The 21,320-nt window shown below is 39.3% G+C and overlaps 5 protein-coding genes across 8 annotated transcripts; 3 read left to right on the plus strand and 2 right to left on the minus strand.

Annotated features, from left to right (window-relative positions):
- Positions 1-1,724: 1,724 nt before the first annotated feature.
- Positions 1,725-2,650, plus strand: LOC113780330. Of its 2 annotated transcripts, none has more exons than XM_027326145.1 (2): positions 1,725-2,024; positions 2,294-2,650. In XM_027326145.1, the coding sequence occupies exon 1, from the start codon at positions 1,871-1,873 to the stop codon at positions 2,009-2,011; it is 141 nt and encodes a 46-aa protein (XP_027181946.1). In that variant the 5' UTR covers positions 1,725-1,870; the 3' UTR covers positions 2,012-2,024; positions 2,294-2,650. The 2 variants fall into 2 exon arrangements, with proteins under 2 accessions (XP_027181946.1, XP_027181941.1); XM_027326140.1 differs by having other exon boundaries at positions 1,730-2,034; positions 2,304-2,650.
- A 103-nt stretch (positions 2,651-2,753) lies between these two features.
- LOC113761101 lies at positions 2,754-8,744 on the minus strand. 2 transcript variants are annotated; one of them, XM_027303952.1, is made up of 10 exons: positions 8,440-8,743; positions 7,859-7,931; positions 7,095-7,257; positions 6,755-6,977; positions 6,178-6,718; positions 5,575-5,748; positions 5,359-5,475; positions 4,750-4,929; positions 4,621-4,667; positions 2,754-3,370 (listed from the first exon to the last, which is right to left on the minus strand). In XM_027303952.1, exons 2-10 carry the CDS (start codon positions 7,904-7,906, stop codon positions 3,049-3,051), a joined length of 1,815 nt encoding a protein of 604 aa, XP_027159753.1. In that variant the 5' UTR covers positions 7,907-7,931; positions 8,440-8,743; the 3' UTR covers positions 2,754-3,048. The 2 variants fall into 2 exon arrangements, with proteins under 2 accessions (XP_027159753.1, XP_027159743.1); XM_027303942.1 differs by having other exon boundaries at positions 6,178-6,977; positions 8,440-8,744.
- A 1,476-nt stretch (positions 8,745-10,220) lies between these two features.
- LOC113783504 (putative DUF21 domain-containing protein At1g03270) lies at positions 10,221-15,681 on the minus strand. 2 transcript variants are annotated; one of them, XM_027329658.1, is made up of 13 exons: positions 15,224-15,679; positions 14,960-15,036; positions 14,399-14,482; positions 14,183-14,296; positions 13,992-14,075; positions 13,528-13,599; positions 13,009-13,076; positions 11,952-12,039; positions 11,767-11,840; positions 11,326-11,701; positions 11,028-11,074; positions 10,822-10,904; positions 10,221-10,627 (listed from the first exon to the last, which is right to left on the minus strand). In XM_027329658.1, exons 1-13 carry the CDS (start codon positions 15,468-15,470, stop codon positions 10,584-10,586), a joined length of 1,458 nt encoding a protein of 485 aa, XP_027185459.1. In that variant the 5' UTR covers positions 15,471-15,679; the 3' UTR covers positions 10,221-10,583. The 2 variants fall into 2 exon arrangements, with proteins under 2 accessions (XP_027185459.1, XP_027185468.1); XM_027329667.1 differs by lacking the exon at positions 13,528-13,599 and having other exon boundaries at positions 15,224-15,681.
- Positions 15,682-15,824: 143 nt separating this feature from the next.
- Positions 15,825-18,295, plus strand: LOC113783518 (protein WHAT'S THIS FACTOR 1 homolog, chloroplastic). The gene has a single exon (XM_027329679.1). The coding sequence runs from the start codon at positions 16,047-16,049 to the stop codon at positions 17,232-17,234; it is 1,188 nt and encodes a 395-aa protein (XP_027185480.1). The 5' UTR covers positions 15,825-16,046; the 3' UTR covers positions 17,235-18,295.
- Positions 18,296-18,447: 152 nt separating this feature from the next.
- LOC113751093 (pleckstrin homology-like domain family A member 1) lies at positions 18,448-19,898 on the plus strand. Its single transcript, XM_027294959.1, has one exon. The coding sequence runs from the start codon at positions 19,211-19,213 to the stop codon at positions 19,772-19,774; it is 564 nt and encodes a 187-aa protein (XP_027150760.1). The 5' UTR covers positions 18,448-19,210; the 3' UTR covers positions 19,775-19,898.
- Positions 19,899-21,320: the final 1,422 nt, after the last annotated feature.

The raw sequence follows: 21,320 nt of genomic DNA on the forward strand, positions 1-21,320 counted from the left end.
TCGCTAATTGTGAATGGTCATTCTACTCCTATCCATTGGGAACCAGAGGAAGCTTCAAGGGGAATGTCTGTCTGTCATAAAACATTCTTGTGGAGCTTAGGAAAAGCAGAAAGACGACGAAAGTGGTGGGGATGAGGGCGGAGGAAGTCTAAAATGTGTGGTCGTGGTGGTGGTGCATGATTTTTTATTTGTTATACGAGTATAAAAATGACTTGAAGAAACTGATTTGTCCGGGAGGGAGAACAAATGATAAAGTGGGGCGGCATCGGCATCGGCATCGGCATCGGCATGTCAGTCTGGTAGTACAAGTACTTAATTGACTGGGAGAGACCGTAGTCTGTTTGGTTGCTCCAATTTAATTGGAACGTGCCTACAACGCATATATATAACGTGTCTACTAGTGCCGACTCCCGTGGTAAAATTAAAATCCCAACTAAAATCGCGAATGCATTATTGCTTTTTTCACAAGTTCATCTGCTTCTTAATCTGATAATTAAATCTTGTTTGTTGACATGTCAAATCGGTGCTGAAAAGATCTGTCGCGCCAGCATCCGCTAGTTCCGGGGACATGGATCTCCATCAACGCTGCTGCTGTATTCTAGTATTATTATTTATTAGATTAATTTTCTATACAATGATTGTGAATATATATACTATCATCTTTAAATATATAATATATGTACAAAATTTAAATTTAAAATTTACTTGCGTGTCTTTCATTCAACCGTGATGTCAAATCGGTGTTAGAAAAACGCTACTATATTCTACTATTATTATTCATTTTATTACGCTCCACCAGTTGCATCTTAATTGGCGAAAACCTCCCTCACGTTTGGCCAAAAGACATTTTTGCATCTCTCGCATTTAGATTAGTAATTTTTTGTCCCTCCCGCCTAATTCCGACCACTTATATTGATCTAAAACCAACCAACATGTGATGCACATTTGATCGATTTTGAAGGGCCAAATAACATGTCAAATCCTAGAGACTAATTGAGGAGTAACTTCTACAAAAGGAAAAAGAATTGAAATCTCGAGGCAAACCCACTTCCCACCTAAACCCATCAATTATGATCTTAAGAGGAAATTTGTTTACTCTACTGATCATCAACAGCTATAAAGAAAAGCTAACCACATCATGCCAATGGTTCACATTTTGACAGTTCTTTCCACTACAAGTGGAGTACGATTTTCCCTTCTTTCTTTTTTTTTGTTGGGGGTGGGAGGGGAGGGATGAGTTCCCTTCTGTATTTTGTTGTGTAACAAAACCTACCTGTGTCTTTCTGATCCCATTCTGTCCTCCTTGCATTTATTCCTCTAACACAGACCTCAAATTTCTTCAAGTTTGATCTGGGATAAATGCCCACCGCCCTTTTTCTATTGGCTCAATCCTACCTAGATACCCTATTCTTTAACCTGCTTAGTTGACTTCCTCCTCTCCCTAACTCCGTCGCTCGAACACTTTTAGTATATCTTGCCATGACAAAAAAGAAAACCATATCCATCCGTACACGCATGCATGTGGGTTGAAAAGGGTATATACATCACATGTGAGACAGCGATGACCCTATACAGGAAGCGGATACGGTGAAGTCATTCTCATGGAGGTTGGCTGGGGAACAAGAATGGTGGCTTGCCAACGACTGTGTCATATGCTGTTAGCGCAGTGCACCCCAAGCCGTAGGGCCAACCTTTAATTATCAATCACCGTTCACCACACACACGTTGCCTCTCTTACAGTCACACATAAATTTCAGTACTACCCGTCTATTTAAGGGCACAAGAATCCCTTGAAATCGTCATTCAACAGCTTCCCTTGCTCGCTCTCGCCAATTTACAGTAGTACAGAACAGGTCCAGTTCCCAATCCCATGGCTGCAAATGCGCTGTCTTTCAGGAGTGTCTCCAAAGTGCGGTCATTCAGCAGATGCTCCAAGCCGCTAAGAGAGCAGCGGGCGCGCCTTTATATCATTTGGAGATGTACGGTGCTGCTCGTATGCTGGCATGACTGAGCTTCAGATGTATGTAGCGTAGCGGAAATGGGGCAGGGACGGTCATACTGATGACCGTCCTGAACGGTTAATGGTCATGATCTGCCCTCAAAAATTTGTGCGGCTGAGATCACAAGTTGTAACTCGATTTTAATGTCATGTGTGGATCCCACAAAAATTTGCTGTAAAGCTTCGCGACGTGCAAAATAAAGTTACGCGATGTACAAAGAAAGTTACGTACAATTGAAAATGAACAAAATCGTCCGGAACGATTGCACCTGCAACCGTCCGTGCCCCTTGTCCGTAGCGTAGCAGGCAGGAGCACAGTGCACAACTCAACACACTAGTGTAGTGTGCTTCCTCCTCAGTGTTGTAAATTTTGACACATGATTTGGTCATCCTTGTATAGTTCAGTTTTGACCAGAGATGGCCACGACGTATAGTCAGTCAGTCTCCATTAGTCGAGAAGTCGAGGGTATGAATTTAGAAGCCGGAGTACGAAATCACGAACACATGATAGAAAAACCCAATCTTTTTATCATGTCCTTTCGGCTGCACCTTTCGGAACTTTCTGATTTTCCTGTAAAGACGGTGAATGTTTTGATTGTTCTTTTCATCAAATTGGTTACGATATAATGGAAAAGCAGTTCCAAAGTCTTTGAAGGAGTTTCCTAACACTGAGGGCTCAGCTGCAATGGCAAATTAAAAATTCACAAGTAAAACCCCCTTTTATAACAGCTCACAAGTAAGACTGCATACCCCATTTGTTGATCAATGTGCTAATTATGATCTCGACTGCGTGAGAGCTACCACAAAATCATCAGCCAAATATTCGTTTATATACACGAACTGTACACATTGGAATTTGGAAGTCACGGACAGATATCCGGATCCAATTCAAGATTATAAAATACTAGCACTAGGACAGCAAGGTTGGATGCTCTAGTATTATATCCAGAAACTTATTTCAGATTAAAACAGACGCTGAAGTTAAATATACAGCCACAGAACTCAAATCGTCTCCTTGAGGCAACCTCCACCAACATTTTACTCAGAATTTACATATAAGCATCACGGTTGTCAAAAATTTCCCATCCCTCATCTGCGAGTTCCTTCTCATCATCTGCTGCAGCCAATTCCTCTCGAATAAATTCCGGCTCACTAAAGAAGTGCGTCAGATCTGTTTTCTCTGTGGTCTCTGATGAATCATGGTCATGGACCCGATTCACCTGTTCAGATGTCACACTCTTTGAAGATGAAATTGAGGAAGTTAAAATGCAGCCTTTCTGGCTGGAAGTTAGAGATTTGCTAAGTGGAAGACGCTCATCAAAGTTTTCTTTCAGCAGTCTTACATCCTTGCAAATAACAGATATCTCTCCTCTGCAGGAATATTAAAAAAATGCCAATTTCATAACCAAGTCTCTTAATATTCAATAGAAAATATAATCTTGTAACCCAGCTAATCAACACCTTGATTCACACGTGATTTGAATGAACAGCTTACATGGCAAATTACAACCCAAAACCACAGGAGGAGTAAGGGTAGAATAACATGAGAACAACAAAAAATTTTTTTGCATATATAAGCTAGAAGCTAGATGCTTGACAATATCTCAAATTTTTTCAAGCAAATAAATCAATTGCAAGAGCGTATGATATGGGATATCCAGGGAGAAACTTATTTCAATATCCTGTAGAATAAGCACAAGGCAATAAAGAAAAGAATAATGAATAGTTGTTTTTAGGGGTGTTTTTCATACTGTAATTTTGTACATTAAAAACTTTCACTCTAAAAGTTTTTCGGGTGTGTTTTTAAATTTTAAAACTTTGTTGAGGTGTTTTTAAAATTTTTTTTATCCACCCTAACACAACCACCCACCACCACTTCTCCAACCCCCTCTCCCAGCCACTACCAGTAGCACCCCCTCCCCCAAACCTCCAGTCTCCTCCCTACTTTCCTCCCTCTTCCTCTTCCCTTCCCTAGTCACCACGAAGATGAGGAGAGGGGTGCAGGGGAAAGGAAGGGAGGGAGGGGAAGGAGGAGGAGGGAGGAGAGAAGCGGGGAGGGGAGGCGGGGAGTGAGGGAGTGGTGGTGGAGAAAGAAAGGAATGGTGTTCTTTTTTTTTTCAGTTATTTTTTGGTGTTTTTGGTAGGTGTTTTGAGTTGTATTTTTGGGTGCTTTGGGGTTGTGTTACTTTAGACTTGTAGTTCAAATTCAAGTTCTTGGGGAAAACTACAATGCAAGCAGACCCGAAGGTTCCCATCAGTTTGACTTTTGAGACGAGTCTATCGAAGAAACCATGAAAAGGGGCAGGGCTACATCAAGTTGAAAGTCTGAGCACCGTCAAGAATAACGGTCAGAATTTTATTCCCTCAGCACAAAAATGTTTCAGATAAACTTTACCAGACTCACAAGCTCAATATGGCCAACAGGGAATGTCATTAAGTATCGGCAAAAACAGCTAATCTAAAAATTCTGAAGTTTAATTACATGAAAGTGCAGGGAGGGGGGAAAAATGTACACCACAGATGCACACATGCAAGTCCTCATCACGGTAATATATTCCTGAACAACTTCATCAACTTCACACCAGATAAAATAGGGGGGTTTTCCAGGAAATATGACTTACTGTATTGCATCCACCGCCCGGCCCCGATCCACAAGGAACTCCCTCAACTGCAACGCAAGGAGAATATCAAAATACAGAATTCGAAAACTTTTAGATAATGAGTGACTAAAAAAGGAGATAAACAAACACCTTAGCATTCTCTTCAGCTTCTTGCTTCAGGATGTTTGCCTCTCGCACCACCTTCTCCATGATAGCTTCCTGGTTCTTTAGTGCTTTCAATGCAATATCTTCCTTTACAAGTTTTTCTTCCTCAGCCATGTTTCTCTCTTTCTCAGCTGCAGCTAATCTCATCTCCAAACTGTGACGCATCTGCAGAAAAGAACCCTAAAAGTCAAAAGTGGCAAGAGGCAATGGGGTAAAAACCTCCAAATAGAAAAGACAGCCTAAGAGTCAAATACAGATAGTTGCCAAAGTAAAAGAAAAAAAAAAGCATACAGAATAAACAGGACATACATGAAATTTTACAAGCCATGTGGCCAGAAAAAAGGCATGATCAACAATCAACTATTACAAATGCAAAATGCTACAGTAATGGGAAATAAATAGATACTATAACACTAATTTAACCAAAGTAAAATAGTGCTGCAACATTAAGAGAATATTAGTATTATTCAATGTACGCCTTTGTCACACATAACTAGGTATACCCATATCAAATTTATAAAACCCACAATGTGTCATCTGAAGAAACTTGAATGAACTTGATTCGTGTATGCAACGTTAATATGATTTAACAACCTCATCGAGAACTCCAAGACTTTTATCCCTTTCCTCAGACAAGCAGAGCAGGCGAGACTGAAGCTCTCTAACTTCTGTAGCCAAGATGGCCTTCTCACCGTATACTTCTCCTGCATGCTGCAACAACAATGACAAACTTTAGACAAAGAACACAAAAAAAATGTTCAAATAGTCGAATGAAAGATGCCACCGAGCAGTCAACAGAAAGAACACAACCATGTCATTTGCTTCTTTGGCATGTTGCAGCATTTGTTTGAGATCTTCCACCCTCTTGAGCATCTCTAAGCCACCATTAGCAGCATCTTGTTTTGCTTGTTCAGCAGCTTTCTCTTGCAATTCCACCTCCATCATCAAACTGATGACAGTCTCCATAGCTGAAAGCAGGGTTTTCTGCACCATTTTGATAATGGATATCTTAAGATACATTGCAATAAAGGAGAATAGACCTACCATAATTGACACAACCAAAGATAAGTGAAACTCCTAATTAGCATCCAATCTCCCATTTCTCTATCTTTTTTGTGCTTTCACATCATCCAAGCTACTAGGAGTTCAAAGCCATAAAAATTATCTTCATGCAGGTTAGCACAAAAGGCTGAAAACTGAAGGATCCAATGGAGCTGTACTCATAAATCAGGAACAATATTTAAAATCATCTAACCAGATAACATGAACTGATAAACATCAACCAAAGTGATCAGAGATCTGAGAATACTAATATACTGAGCCTTGCGCATACAACAAAGTCCACATGACCTTTCATGACACAATAACTGGGAATACAAAACAGACAAATATGCCTTATCACAGGGAGAATACCTTATTATTCCTTGCATCTGCAATAATATTTTCAAGAAGATCAATGCTAAAGACTTGGCCAGATCGTGTCACCACTGTATTCAACATAGGTTCTTCAACATCAACCATTTCATGGAAGGACTCCGTGTTAGTAGCAGCATCTTTAGGACCATTAAGTTCTTTCTCCAAATTAGTAATGTGATTGATAGGTATGTCTACCAACTGAATCGTGCTTTCAGAAGAAGTTCGAGTTACAGGTTCAAAGTTTGACTGAGAAAGAAGACCAACAGAATTCCCCACAGGAATGTTCATTTCAGAGTGACTATTATTGCAGTCAGCATGCAGACAATCATTTAACTTCTGAATGGACTCCACAGTCTCATGTTCCAGTGGTCTGAATGTTGGCTGCAAAATTTGATCATATCCAACTCTGAAGCTGCTTTCTTGAGGAGGAGTTTCTTCACTTGCATGGTCTCCAGATATTTTAACACCATCAGAAGTGGCCCCATTCCCATGAATCACTGAAACGGAAAAGGACATATCAACACCACTTGATATGCTTATGCTTTTTTCATCACCACTTGATATGCTTATGCTTTTTTCATCACCACTTGATATGCTTATGCTTTTTTCATCACGTTTTCTCGCTGAGGTCACTATCTCATGTCTGCTAACTAGATTCAAGTCATATGTGTCATCAAAAGTTTGATCGTGTTCATCTTTTGCATCATAAAAGGGGCCATGTTGCTCTTCATCTGGACATCTCACTTCCTCAACAACATTATGTCCAGAAGAGTTTCCATTAGCAAAGACTTCCCCGGCTGCAATAAAAAAGTTCAGCCACTAAAACCAATTAAACAAGATCAAAAAGCCCAGGAACAACAGAAACTCCAAAATCATGAAATTAACAAGTCAAAAGCACATAGGGCAAACATTACCTTCAGGTGATTGAAGTCTAGCTCCACTCTCCCAGGATAAGCTAGTAGTAAACATAGATCTTTCTGTCAGGAAAGGGATGACCTCAGTTAGAACTACCTCAACGGCTGAATCAGCATCTTTCTGGTGCTCAATTGCAACAGCCCTTAAAGCTCGAGAATCAACCTACCCAAAACAGAAAGAGTTAAAACATCAGTCAGAAGCATACTTTATCAAGTTTAAAGCAAACTAATAACTTCTCACAATTTTCAGATTGACAAAGCTACTCCAATCCAGATTGTCACAAATCTCTCTCTCTCTCTCTCTCTCCAGTTTTTTCTTTCTTGTTAAATTAAGAATCAGTTAAAAAGAAGTATTGAACCAAAAAAAGATATTCATTCATCCAACTTTAGACACCAAAAATAAAAAAGTGCATGTATATCAATCTGAAATTTTCATAATAAGATGTATTTCCACCTGCTATACTTCTACGGTGCAAGAATTTAAGTGTTCAACTCAACCTTTTTTTTTTTTTGCCAGTGTACTGTGCAGTGCAAAAATAGTTTCAATACCACATGCTCCACTCACTAGTTACTACTTCACTTATAGTACACGATGGTTCCTTCCCCTCCCCCTTTCTGCCAGAAACACCCCAACACACCCCCCCCCCCCCCAAAAAAAAAAAAAGAAAAAAAAAACTTCTCCAACAAGTTATAGAGATAATGTACAAATTAGTTTAAAGGAAAATAAGACCGCATAATACAAATGGAAGTGAAAATTCTCCTACCTCCGGAAATATTTCCAGCAACACCTTGTAAACTTTGTTGAATCCCATTGTCAACAACTGCTGTCACTAAATTCTACAAAAAAAAAAACAGAAAAAGAATCCTTTAAAATCACAAAAAGAAATTGGCAATACATAATATCAGTACCGCATTCATTTACAAAGATAAACATACAATCGCGTACCACATAAAACTAAACCAAAAAACAGAGTGATGATCCAATCGCCAATTTTTGTAAAAAAAAAGAATTACAAAACTTTGAATTCCATTGCCTAATTTTGGAAAAAAAAAGAAAGAATTGAAAAAAGAAAAAGAATTATAATCAACCAACGCAAAACAAATTGCTCTGCCAAAACTGACCCAATTCTTGAGACAGAGGACTCTTCTGGCTAAAATGAAATGCGGTGATAAAGAAAAAAAGAAAGAAATAAAGCGCGTGGAAATCAAGGGAAGGCGATGATTGAGGGAGCATGGATTATCAATATCATACTTATCACCGAAAACAGCAAAATCAATAAGAATTAGAAAAGAGTGAACCCTAATGCGATGCTAGGGTTTAAAACCCAAAACAAGCACAACTAACCTGTATTTGATGACCGCTCTTATGTGTGGTTTAACAATCCTGGTAAGGAAAAACCAGAGTCAGAGCCTTCTTTTAAGGAGTGGATGTATTGCTTAGTACTGTTTATTTATTTCCTACACTACTGATCGGGCCTCCGGGCCGGGCTACTAGGTGTGGAACCGGAGGAGGAGATCTACGTAACAGCTAAGGAATTGGGCATTTTTGACTAACTATTACTATGTACTTTTTTTATTACTACTAGAAGTAAGAGCCCAGAGGGTTTCCGCTTCCGATTACTTGGCGGAGGGTTCACAAGTCACTGAATTACTAATCAGCTATCACTCTCTTCCCCCCCCCCTCCCCCACCCCCACTTCACTACTTCCTATCCTATGCTACTACTTCTTGACCCTTTCCAATTTCTCAGCCAACCCCACAAGAGAACGCCAACATGCTTCTGTCTGCTTTATGGTAACTATTCTATTTGGATGGATAGATAGAGCTTTGTGTGGAATAATTATTCGTGATAATTACATAAACCTTCCTTGATGTTTCTAGAAATTTCACTGAACTCCCTTCAAGTTTCAAAAATTAAACTTACCTCCTTTAATTTGATACTTCTAGCAGCCAAACCTTAGACTCGGTAAAAATTTTAAATGAACACCCTAAAAGACTCTCAATTTATGAAGTTTATACTACTTTTGAAAACAATTGTAAAATATATAGCACAAATATATATAAAAAAAAAAAAGTATCAGATCTTCAATACCTATATTTATTATTTAACAACCAATTATTATAATAGTTTTATCAATTAATATGATAGGCTACTACTATACATAATGCTTAACTAGGGATGCATGTTCCTTCTAAGTTAAAGAAGAAAGTACTGTCTTAATACTTTTAGAGTTTGTGGATTTCTGAATTGTTCGAACTATCATAATTGAGTAGTTGTTTTCTATAGTTTCATTTTAAATTATTGTTGCTTTTGATACAAAGAAGAAAAAAGAGATCAACAAGAAAAATTGGATCACATCCAGAGTTGTGAAAAAAAGTCATTAATTTAACATTTGGCAACGATAGGAACTAGAGTTAATATTTATAGTTTATAGTTCTATAGTTTTACTCCCAAAATAAAAAAGAAAAGAGAAATAAGAAGAGAAAAGGAAAAAAAATAAGTATAAATCCCATTATTTCTATATGCATAGCCAATAAGGGAGTTTTATTAAAATGATAAGATTAATATCGTCATTTTATATGGATAAGGGAGACAGGTTTAATTTCTTAAATCTCGAGGGAACTCAGTGAAATTATTAGAAACCTCGTGAGAGGTTTCTCAAATTGTTCCTAATTATTGTTGCATTTTTTTAACAATATGACAGATGTGGAATGAAAAATAATTAAAAATAGAAAACGCATTTACTATACAAATAAAATAAATATTTAAAAAATATATGTATCCAATCACACGTACTTCAATTAAAATAACATATGCTAAGGCTTGTTCCTTTCTTTTTTTCCGCTTTGGGCATATGAACTTACCGTGAGAAGGGGAATAGAAAAAGGGGAGTGTAGCAATGAGGAATGGCGAATTGTTTCTACGTACATCAAATTGTTGATTTAGCAATGGTTAGCAGGTAAACAGCATGCTTTCAAACGCTTGATATCTGAATCTATATGAGCACTCACTCGTATTAACACACTTCACAGTTCAGTAGCATTGGTAATTGATGTGGAATCCACAAAAAAATTATTCTGTAACTAATGTAGAATCCCAAAAATTCCACTAAAATACTATAGGAGATAAAATAAATTTCATAAAACTTTAAATTTTTGAGCCTTGATTTAACATGTCAAGGTGTAATACAGTTTGTTTATTACAACACAGGCAGCGAAATTACATCCAGTCCGCACATAAATACATAATAGTATCTACACTCCAGCTTCTTCTTCTATCACTAACATCTATTCTACAGCCGCCAACATATACATTATTTTCTTTTCTTTCTATCCCTTTTTCAGAGGCTCCAGACTGGACTATGGAGCATTTTATGGAATCATTGCCTTGTCCATTTTCCGTTTTATGGATGACCAAATCTACAAAATTATCTCTTCCTTTAAATTACAGGCAGCATGACCTTGAGATCTCCTCAAATGCACATCATCCTTAAGTGGCTTCTTTGGGGTTTGTCCTTTCTTTGCCAAATCTCCCTGGAAATGATATAGAAGATTCAGCATAGACGAAAAATAGAACAGACACATTGAATCCAACTTCTGGTGGGTGGAAGAATTAAAAATTCTCAACCATGCAGGTTCGTTATCCTATTAGGTTTAAATTTAATAGGATAAGACTAACATCATAAACACCAAATCAATCTGAAAAGCATATATGTTTTGGTACTCACCTGAGGGCTTTTGACCAGTCAGCCTCCTATTGGAAGGCGCTCGAGCAACAGATGAAGCAGCTGCAGCCGCAGCCACTCGTATTCTGCAACAATTACAGTAATGAAATCATCAAAATTCAACAAATGGCTTAAACAACTAATACTCACATATCTAAGTTAGGTTGAGTCCAAAGACATTAATAGCATGCAAAGCTCATTTCAAATACCTTTTGTGCACGTCCACATATACATCTGTCTCATCTACAATTTCCTCCTGCATCAACGAATTGATGGTCATCAAATATGCACTAATTACATGTCAAGTTCGCATGAAATTGGAGATTGAGGTAATCAAGATTCTTTTCCTTGAAAGATGAGCATAGCTCCTTGGTACACATTCAATTTTTTATCAGTTGAAAGAGGTTAACAAAAGATGCCTTGCAGCAACTTGAGCAATAAGAAATCCCAGGACAAAACCCAGTTCAAGACTGAAATCTTGAAAAGCGAACCAAATAAAGGAGTTACTTGGAGAAGTTCTTCAAATACATCTTCCAGGGTAATGATGCCAATGACTTCCCCTTCTTCAATATCCTCAGGCAGATGGGTCAAACTGTTTGTCATGGCAACATTTTGCTTGAGAGTATGTTTGTCTATAGTTGTCTGAGATGATGCCTTATCCATATTGATTACAATGCTATCTGATTTTTCATCAACCTTGTGTAGCAAGGGGGAAGTCAATTGTGAATCTACACTGTTGACTTTCTTCTCTCCAACTTTTTCTCCTTCACCAGGAGGAAGAGAGTTACTGTCTTTTGCTTTAACCCTCACAACAGCTGCCATGTGACTGCTTCCTTTTTGAAACTCATTTAGAATATCATACAAAGGCATATCTGCTGGAACCCTGGGATAAGTGGATTTCATTACTAAGCAAGAGATAAGAGAAAAAAAATAAGCAGAAATATCTACCTTGGTATTCTCCTGATGGAAACAGAGCTAACTGGAGTCTCTGTTTCTGCCCGCACAGTCAGAAGACTTTTCACCTATTCCCCAAAACAGGAAAGTTCCAACCAAAAAAAAAAAAAACCAAATTTACAATCTGTTAGACAAATAGACAAACTAATATCTAATAGCCGTCAGAGTCTTGTACAAACCAGTAGAAGTCCAATAATGTTCTTTGGATTTCCTGCATAGACAGGAACTCGACTATGACCACGTGCAAGAATTTTTCCGATAGCTTCCCTGCATGTAAGAATATCCACAAGATAATCTACAGTCAAAATAGAATAATGTATAGTTTTGATCCGTCCAAAAGTGCAAGAAGAAACTATCATTTAGTAATCAGGCATATGAATTCAGTCATTCTATAAATTACTTCGTGTTGAATTGAAGGAATGGCCATTTAGTAAATAATGCTCATTGAATTGAAGGAAAAGAGGAAACTAAGAACCAAAAATAACTATGTAGGTAAACTAGAATATCTTAGGGTGGTAAGAATATGGCTAAGGAGAGAAAACAACTATCAGTTCCAAAAATCCACATGTTCACAAAGTGGTTAAACAAGAAGATTACAGAAACTGAGAAGAGGTGGCATAAACTCATCCTACGACTTCTCTTGGCTTCAAACAAAATCTCAACCTCATTCCAAGTGGAAACAAAACCCATGAAAACAGAAGTCAAGCCAACACACTTCGAAGAGCATTTGAGGGTACTGAAATCATGAACCAACCATGACCATTCTGAACATGTAGATGTTGTAGTTTTGAACTTGAACAAATGCTTTCAATGATGAACAAAATGAAATACAAAAATCAGGCCTTCTTTATGCATCCCTTAATGTGACTTTAGCATTCAATAAGTTTGATATTTTTCCTTTACTATGTTTCCTAAATGATTTTTTTTTTGTTGGGGGGGGGGGGTGGTGGCATGTCTTTATACGCATTAATGACTTGTTATCTCTGGATACAATAGAGCCTATGCATGGCCATTTATTTTTCTATCAACAGTTGAATTACGCTAAGACAGCTTATAACCCTTGTGAGAACAGTATTCGATCCAGTGGGAGACAATAGATTAAGCTTGCAATCTTTATACATGCATTTTGGCTAGGGAAATCAGGTAAAAATAGCAGAATATCATCATCATCAGGTCTAAACAATGGTTTCATTGTAAACTAGGTCCTCGAACAATGAGCAAATGTGAAAAAATCACCAATCCAACTTGGAATTGACATCGAGGGAGAATGTTGATTCGATGGGTGTCATTGCCTCCTCTGCAGTCTGCAAACGTCCAAAGCACAACTTTAACCCAGACTATTACAGACAAGCACTAAAATCAGAACTTAAAATAAACATTACCAAGTCTTAAGACATCTAAAGAGTAACATGGTATGAAAAGCCTCTGAACATTTTTAGTGTCACTACAATTAGAATCAAGTGGCAAGAATTGCATGCATTAAAGAGATCCAAGTGGATTTTGCTGCAACTTACACAAACAAAAATTTAACTCAATAAAGTTAGTATGAAGCCACATTCAGATCATTCTTGGTAGGTATGGAACTAAATCATTTTCTTTTTAAAAAGAATAAAGAAATATGCATGACCAATTGACTTCACCAGAGGTTGGTGCTGAACAACCCAATACACGAGATGGGAGAGGTCAGCAATCTCATATGAAATCATATAAGGAAAGCTATAACAGTTTCTGCACTCCATCTCCATCAAGACAAACCTTTTCAGTCAAATCAAGTGCTCCACTTATAATAGTAGTCTCATCATGCGTGAGTTCACCCCCTTTGCCAGCCTAAGATGGCGCCAGAAAACAATTACTGACGTGAAAAGAAAAGAATTTACGAACTTAGACAAGTAAAAAAAGATTGTTCATTATTCCCCTGAGATTGAATTGTTTTGCAATCATGCACTCTCACACTGAATTTACTGCGAGCATATCAATCTTTCATAAGATAATACAAAACTTTACGCGGACAATTTTGTCATTTTCTTTCCTCTCACCAATTAAAAAGCCAGCCTGAACTATATTACTATGAGTCTTCACTTTGCCCTAGCATATTTGTATCACTCTTCATTTTGCACTACCGAAGCTGAGTCCAAAGCACTCCGATATCCAAGTCCTAGTAAATTCAGGCCTGAATATTACATTAACAAAATGGAATAGATGCAGCTAAGAGTTATTACCTCCTGGCCATGGATTGAAACAAGTGCTTTCAGCTGAGCTCGTCTGAACAGAGCATCATTATGCCCCAGTACAGCATCCAGAACCTGGAAAGAGAATACATTGAACATTCAAACAGCAGTTTCTCTTTCATGTATCAATTCCCACAGACCATTTACAAAGCAAGGCAACGAGAAATCTGCAGAGAATTTACCTTTCCTATAGGGTAAGCAATAGGATAGCAAATAATCATCAGAACGCGGACTAGCCATGCAAAGTTTGCACCCACAGCAAGTCCGTACCTTGAGCATATTGATTGTGGAATAATCTAACACCAATGAGATGAAGCATCAAATAAATATCAGTTATTAAGTTCTTTATGTTCACGTGGTGCAGAAAATAAGTAGAATGTCGTAAGAACAGAACAAACCTCCCCAAAGAGTAGAACGAACGTCACAGATAGCACAACAGCAACAGCAGGATGAAAAATCTTATCCAGGTAAATTGGAAGAGCCTGCAAGGAACATGACCAAGTGAGTGAAGATGATACATAAATTACTTACTTTACACAATCAAAATGTCGGGATATATGAAAAGGATCAAAACTCATATCACGGAGTTCTCCGAGGAAGAAGAAGATGACATTTTCCAACATGATAAATCAACAACTCTTGAGTCAAAAATGGGGGGAAAAATCCAAAGAAGGAATATCATCAATAAAAGGGCAATGCTCAAGTGCTATTACTTTCCTATGTTAAAATTCCCAAACTGCGTCCCCAGACCCTAATAAAAGTAAAGAGAACCACAATCTTACGTATTAATATGTAACATCGTCTGAAAAAGAAGAGGTTTGAACACATTCGTTCCATGATCATACAGAGGAAATAATAGCAAAACTCCTAAAAAAATTTTCAGTTGCGATCGAGACCAGAATTCGAAAGACCAAAATTTCACAAAGAGCTTACAAGAGTGTAGTCAAACTTAGACTCACCTCCATGGCAGCAGCATTACACAGAAGCAAGGTCACAAGAAGCTGGTGCTGCTTTTGCACAACTGGCAGAATAATAGCTGACGCAGGAAAAAAAAAAAGAAAGAAAGAAGTAACGAAGTCTTTTTTAGCTCCCATTCAGCTGAAGAAAAAAGTTATCCTCATCAAAATTTAGTAGCCCTCTCTAAGTACAGAACGCTCCCCCTCCCTTAAGGAAAACGTCCCCAATCAGAAAAACAAAAAAAAAGGTAATTAAATTAGGTGGACCTGCTTGCTTCTTTTCAGTGGTGCTGCCGCTTCGCTGAAGAATTTCAAGTTCGACAAGACCGAGGGACATCAATCCCAAGGTGAGGCCGGACATTATACCGGCAAAAAGCACGAGGATGCAAGATATTCCGGCATAGACAAACCACCATGGGTTCCCGAATTCAATGTCCTGAGAGTCCACCACGAATGCCCTGGTGGTGGCCGTCAACCCCACTAGGGCTAAGGCATTCACTAAAGACACCTGCATTCCCTCTCCTCTGCCAACAAATACAGTTAGTACTCCACTATTAGGACAGCACAGGTCCTCGTCTTTTGCAGCAGCAGCAGTATCCAGAAGCGGTCGGGAGCGGAGACGGTTCCGTTGACGGTAGCGGTGCTGGCGGTGATGGGGGTACTAGTTCATCCCCTGGTGTGGACTGTGGAGCCAGGTACTGAAGTAAAGAGGAAAGAGACGGAGAGAAAGTACGAAATTTTTAGTGTAGTGCTGAGGTGGACCAGCGTGCTTGACCCTGAGGGGCTTGTCTTTCATTGGGAATCAGGCAATTGTTTATAACGCGATTTACAATATTGCCCTTTCCCTCCTAAATCAAATCGTTACGGGCTTACGGCCTACCCATTTCATCAAAGTCCGAACCCGTGTTAAAGATTTCGGACTATTTGAGGCGCCCACGTCCCCCCGAGTATTCGAGCAACATCACCCGCTCCAAAGTCCAAATCCTCTAGGTTGCAGCATTTTACAACCTCCAAAACAATCAATGAAGTAGGGACTCTTTCATCTCGAAATCAATTCATCTTGGAGTAAACGAAATCTAGTAGGTTAGTTATGCTTTTCAGGCCCTATTCTGTATCTTCTCGCTCAGCCTCGAAAATCTCGATACTCAAATCTTGCATTCAGTTTCGAGCTTCAATTTCAAGCCTCAGAGTAGCGTGGCGGAAGGACCCCAAGCTAGACCAAGCGATTGAGAACGACAAGCAATGGAGGCTCAGCGCAAGGGTGGTCAGAGAGGTATTAAACGAACCGGGTCAAGTAATCCCACTCCGTTATTTAGAGAAACGCCGCGAAAGGCTTCGATTACCCATCAAAATCCAAACTTTCCTATCCCGAAACCCGGGATTATTCGACACTTATTCGGACCGGATCAGACCCAAATCCGACCCGGTTCCATTTATCCGCCCCAGCCGCAGGCTCAGGCAGTTCTTAGAAGACGAGAAAAGAATTCACCTCGAAAACGAGCCGTTAATTGTGTCTAAATTGTGTAAATTGTTGATGATGTCCAAGAACAGGGTGGTTAGTGCCGATAAGTTGGTCGAGGTGAAGAGGGAATTTGGGTTCCCCAGTGATTTTTTGGTTAACTTGGTTCCGAGGTATCCGGAATATTTTAGACTGGCAGGGGCTCCTGGTGAGGGAAAATCTTATCTAGAACTGGTGTCGTGGAATTCGGATTATGCGAAATCTGTCATCGAGCTGAGGGCAGAGGAGGAATCCAGGTTAACTGGGATAAAGATCAGGCCTTCTTTCAACTGGAAGCTTCCGCCTGGTTTCTTTATTAAGAAGGAAATGAGGGAATGGGTTAGAGATTGGTTAGAAATCCCGTACATTTCGCCTTATGACGATGTTTCGCATTTGGAACAATCATCAAGAGAGATGGAAAAGAGGAATGTCGGAGTTTTTCACGAAATGTTGTCGCTTTCAATTTATAAGAGGATTCCAGTGCCTGTTCTGGGAAAGTTCTGTGATGATTATAGGTTCTCGAATGCATTTACTAGTGTGTTTACTAGGCATTCTGGGATTTTCTACATGTCTTTAAAAGGTGGAATCCAGACTGCAATTCTCAGGGAAGCTTATAAGGGTGAGCAGTTGATTGATCGAGATCCTCTTATTGAGATAAAAGATAAATTTATTGAGTTGCTGGCCGAGGGGCATAAGCAGAGGACTGAGCAATTGAAGTTACAGAGAAAAATGATTGAGAAGGACATGGAATTGATGACAAGGAAAACCGAAACGAATTGATTGGTGCAGAGCTGTTAAAGTTTGTGAAAAGCATGCCAAAATGTCTGCACTTCCTAAACTAAAGCACGCGCTAAAGATGGTATGAGCATTTTCAGCTGGTGGTTCCACTGATACGAGTTAAAATTCCTTTCCATTGAAAAATACAGTTGTTGAAAAGCCTATTTGCACATTGAATTTACTTTGAGGGTGTGTATCTCCCAAAACTTGTTTACCTGTTGCGCAGATTGGATCTGTTGGAATACTAGAGCTGTGAAATGACATGAGATGCTCTTGGACATTTCTTTCATAAATCCTTGTTCAACATCTGAACCTTGTTGGTTGGCTAACTTCAGTACTGTTCTGGCGGTAGCTTTGTTTACAAAGCCGACGAACTTGGCCCAAAGAAAAGAGTAATCAGCGTCTTGAAAGAACACTTTTGGCAATATAGAGCTAGCACATTGTTCATTTGTTTCTGCAGTGTTCTTATATTTGCGGCCAACGGAATTATCCTTTCCTTTGAGTAAAGATTTTTTACTACCTCGTCATACATTTCGGGATGGTTTTGTTTTATTAATCAGGTACTTGCGGCACTTGGAAAAGGCATTCTTGCATTGCAGCTACCCGAGTACATCTTTGCTTTGGGTAAGAAGTTTTGTTGAAGAACTCGTCATCCACTCCTGGGATGCTTTTATTTGTATTCGTCAGACTTGATAGCACTCGGAGGAGGGGTGGGTGGTGCAGGGTGGCGGGAGTTAAGATTAGATGATTCAGAAGCATTGAAATCGTGTCTCATGGAGGAGTTGAAGCTAACATGGAAGATATAAATCTGCTGTTGTCTTCTCTCGAATTTCCTGGTACACAAGCAGGAAGCAGAGAAATCAGTGCCTGGTAGGGATTTTGCCGGACTCGCTGTCTCTAAGCATGTTCTCTTTAACATGCAAACCATAATGAACTTATTCAGCAAACAATATCTTTTTTGAGTTTTGGAGCTTGGTAGGAAGTTAGGATATTGATTTAGGTCCAAAGTCAGCTTTTATTCTCGTGTGTGCATTATGAGTTGCAAATGCCTGTTGAAGAACCGGGTGTGGGGTTGCGATTTCATTTTTTTGAAAACTTATTCTTGATTTATAAATTCATCAGCCATGCATACTTTCTAACCCTTTTTAATTTTTTCTAGTAGTTATTTTGGGTAGAGGTTCTTTTTCCTTTCCCATCTTCGAGCTGTTTTAACAACTGAACTGCTGCCTGGCTGTTCTCATGGCGTGTTTCTTCTATTGGGTTTCAGCATCATGGTAAAAGACCAACGTTTGACTTCATGTTGACCGAATACCATGAGAATGGTACTTTTTGTCAAACTTTGTCCACCGAACGTGAACTGATAGAAGGGATCATCTGCAACAAAAGCTTCACTTTGGAGGGCTTAAATGTGATTTAATCAATTTCAAGGGTTGAACGGATACGTTATCTGCTTTACAGGGCCGAATCAAAATTAACCTTAAGATACATCTCTCAAGGTGGACGTAGGTTTTGCAGTTTTTAGCTAGGTAGCAGAAGTTGCTTCGTTTTGCACTTTCAAGCCACTGCTCTGGCTCTTCACACGAAGTGAATGAGACATTTTTTAACTGGGAATGAATCACTTTCAAGGGTTGAATTTACACATCATCTGCTTTAGAGTGCCAAATCAAAATTAACCTTAAGATATAGTTCTCGAGGTAGATGTGAGTTTGGCAGTTTTAAGGTTAGACAGCGGAAGATGCTTCACGTAAGCCGCTGCTCTTCACACGAAGTGAATGAGGCATTGTTAACCACTTTGAGCCCATTATACTATGCTAATTAACCACCACACTTACCCAAACTTGTATCTACCGCATTCTGGAGAACGGCCAACTAGAGAACACGAAAAGCTTATGACAATTCTGGTATATAAGCAAAAGAAGGGATGCTTTTTAGCCACTCTTTTATGGTGGGTTTTCTGTTCTGACTAAAAAGGCAGGGGCATGGATGAACCCAAGATCCTGAAGCTAGCGGTCTTTCTTGTATTTCTGGTTGTGCAGCCGAGGACAAACGGCCAATGGATACCAAGGCCCATTCCTCCTCCCATTGCTCCTCGCCCGCTCTGTGCATCCCAATTTGCACTGGCAAGTCATGCATGTGCATTTCTGCCATATGTTCCTAGCCCTTCGCCCTCTCCTCCTCCTCCATCACTGATTGAGCGACATGACAGCCTAAAGCATCAGCTCAGTCATGACCATGAGCATGAACACCTGCACGGGCATCAGCACAATCATAAGCATGAGCATGACCACGAACACGAGCATGAGCATGAGCATGAGCACAAGGATGGGCACCGGCATGAGCACAGGCACAGGAGGCATAGGCACACAATGACACCTGTTGAGGCAAGTTGCTGCCATTGGTTGGGAACCATTGACAGTGAATGTGTCTGTGATCTGCTGGTTTACTTACCTCCCTTCCTTTCCAGGCCGGTCCATCAGTACACAGTCTTGGTGAAGGACTCATGTAATGTGACTTTTCAGTGTGCATCACGGTTAACAACCTAGTTATTACTCGTGCATATGCAGTGTTAAAAGTGGGAACTTAATGTTCTGTTGATGTCCATCTTACTCTAAGGTTAAAAGCTTGAATTATGCCTTGTTCGTTCTCAATCACTCTCTGTAAGAGATGATAGCTTGTATGGGTTACATGTTGAAATTCTACCGTGAAAAGAATAAATTTTGTGCCAACATTTTCTAGATGAATTAGGTGATGATGCCTGTTGCATAGTCTTCACTCGGAGGCTCAGGGAGACTGGCTTTCAACCTCGCTTCCATATCAAAGATTTTTTCTTGGAATATCTAAGGCAGTGCCAGTACTAAAACTTGTGAATCTTTTGGATCTCCAATCTGCTGCTTAGAAATCCAAACTAAAAATTGGGATTTTGGCGTGCTAATATTTTGTTTGGGTGCTCGGATAATGCCCCTCGTAGGTCCACAATCTCCCACTGAATACTTGATTTTCCAGTGGAAGCTGGGTTTCTGCCAATCCAATAATCAAATATTCTACAGCTCGGGAGTTAGGGCATCTTTGGGCCTTACTTTAATTTTCTGATCAAAGAAAGTCAAGAATCAGTAAAAATTGGTTAATCCTGAGTGCAAAATTAAAGAAGCAAGCAAGCGCACCAGTCACACAAATTCATCGTCAAAACTAACTTTATTTCCTTTCCGAGTCTAGAATGTTTCTCAGCGAGTGCTGCCAGATACTAATTGGTATGTTTCCACAAATACTTGAAATTCGATTTCTTGATCTGTATCTTCAATTTTTGGAAACTTATAAAGTTCTTCCGCCAAACCCTGATCAATAAGCCTACAAAAGCCTTCAAATTGTATCTGATTAAATCCAGGTATTGTAACCATTCCCTCATTTCCATCCCCGAGCATTTTTAATTTCCCATTTGTCAAAAAATCCTACTATTAGTTCATTCTTCGCCGAATTATATAGATGATCTAGCAACGATGGAATTTATATTCCGTCCATCCTGTTTACTGAATCGCATGAAATTTTACCCAACTCCATATCTGGAATAGAAGATATGAAATGACCCCAATGGGGTGATGGGATTCCTTCAGTCAAAATTTAGAACCACAGAAAGAAAGAAGATTATTGCTTCTCGTAGAATGTTGTCTTGCCTGTGGATCAATACCGATATGGCTGAAGTGACATCGGTCTCTGGATTCCACATAGATGGAGTTTATTAGATGATCATCTCCCGATTGAATCCCCATAGATGGAGATTAAAAACCTATGATAGACTCTCTCAGTGATAGCGACCCAAGTAACTGAATGATTGATGAGACTTTATTCCACGCTTGTCAGAATGAAGTTTTTCGGAGCCATCATGGCAGCAATTAAATTGACAGATTGAGTGACCGCATTCGTCCTCATAACATGCACGACAGCGGCAACCAAAGATACTTCCAACTGGCAATATATATTATCGTCATTTGAGGTGGATCCCAGAATTTCCTGGGACCAACAAATGGCCTTGATTGAAACCTAGGAACTATGGTCACTTTTATGACTGTTTTTTGTGCAGCGTTATCTATTAGG

Source organism: Coffea eugenioides, chromosome 1 (genome assembly GCF_003713205.1).
Source record: "Coffea eugenioides isolate CCC68of chromosome 1, Ceug_1.0, whole genome shotgun sequence".
In the NCBI taxonomy this organism is placed as follows: domain Eukaryota; kingdom Viridiplantae; phylum Streptophyta; class Magnoliopsida; order Gentianales; family Rubiaceae; genus Coffea; species Coffea eugenioides.

Bases quoted from the DNA above. Each gene is read 5' to 3' on its own strand.
- LOC113761101 (XM_027303942.1), bottom strand. From the start codon at position 7,906: ATGGGATTCAACAAAGTTTACAAGGTGTTGCTGGAAATATTTCCGGAG. The intron at 7,258-7,858 runs GTAGGAGAATTT...TGTTTTGGGTAG, and splicing joins TGCTGGAAATATTTCCGGAG to GTTGATTCTCGAGCTTTAAG. The intron at 4,668-4,749 runs GTGTTTGTTTAT...CTTGCGTTGCAG, and splicing joins AAGCTGAAGAGAATGCTAAG to TTGAGGGAGTTCCTTGTGGA.
- LOC113783504 (XM_027329658.1), bottom strand. From the start codon at position 15,470: ATGCAGGTGTCTTTAGTGAATGCCTTAGCCCTAGTGGGGTTGACGGCC. The intron at 14,483-14,959 runs GTGAGTCTAAGT...TGTTCCTTGCAG, and splicing joins GTAATGCTGCTGCCATGGAG to GCTCTTCCAATTTACCTGGA. The intron at 14,297-14,398 runs GTTTGTTCTGTT...CATTGGTGTTAG, and splicing joins TCGTTCTACTCTTTGGGGAG to ATTATTCCACAATCAATATG.
- LOC113783518 (XM_027329679.1), top strand. From the start codon at position 16,047: ATGCTTTTCAGGCCCTATTCTGTATCTTCTCGCTCAGCCTCGAAAATC.
- LOC113780330 (XM_027326145.1), top strand. From the start codon at position 1,871: ATGGCTGCAAATGCGCTGTCTTTCAGGAGTGTCTCCAAAGTGCGGTCA.
- LOC113751093 (XM_027294959.1), top strand. From the start codon at position 19,211: ATGGATGAACCCAAGATCCTGAAGCTAGCGGTCTTTCTTGTATTTCTG.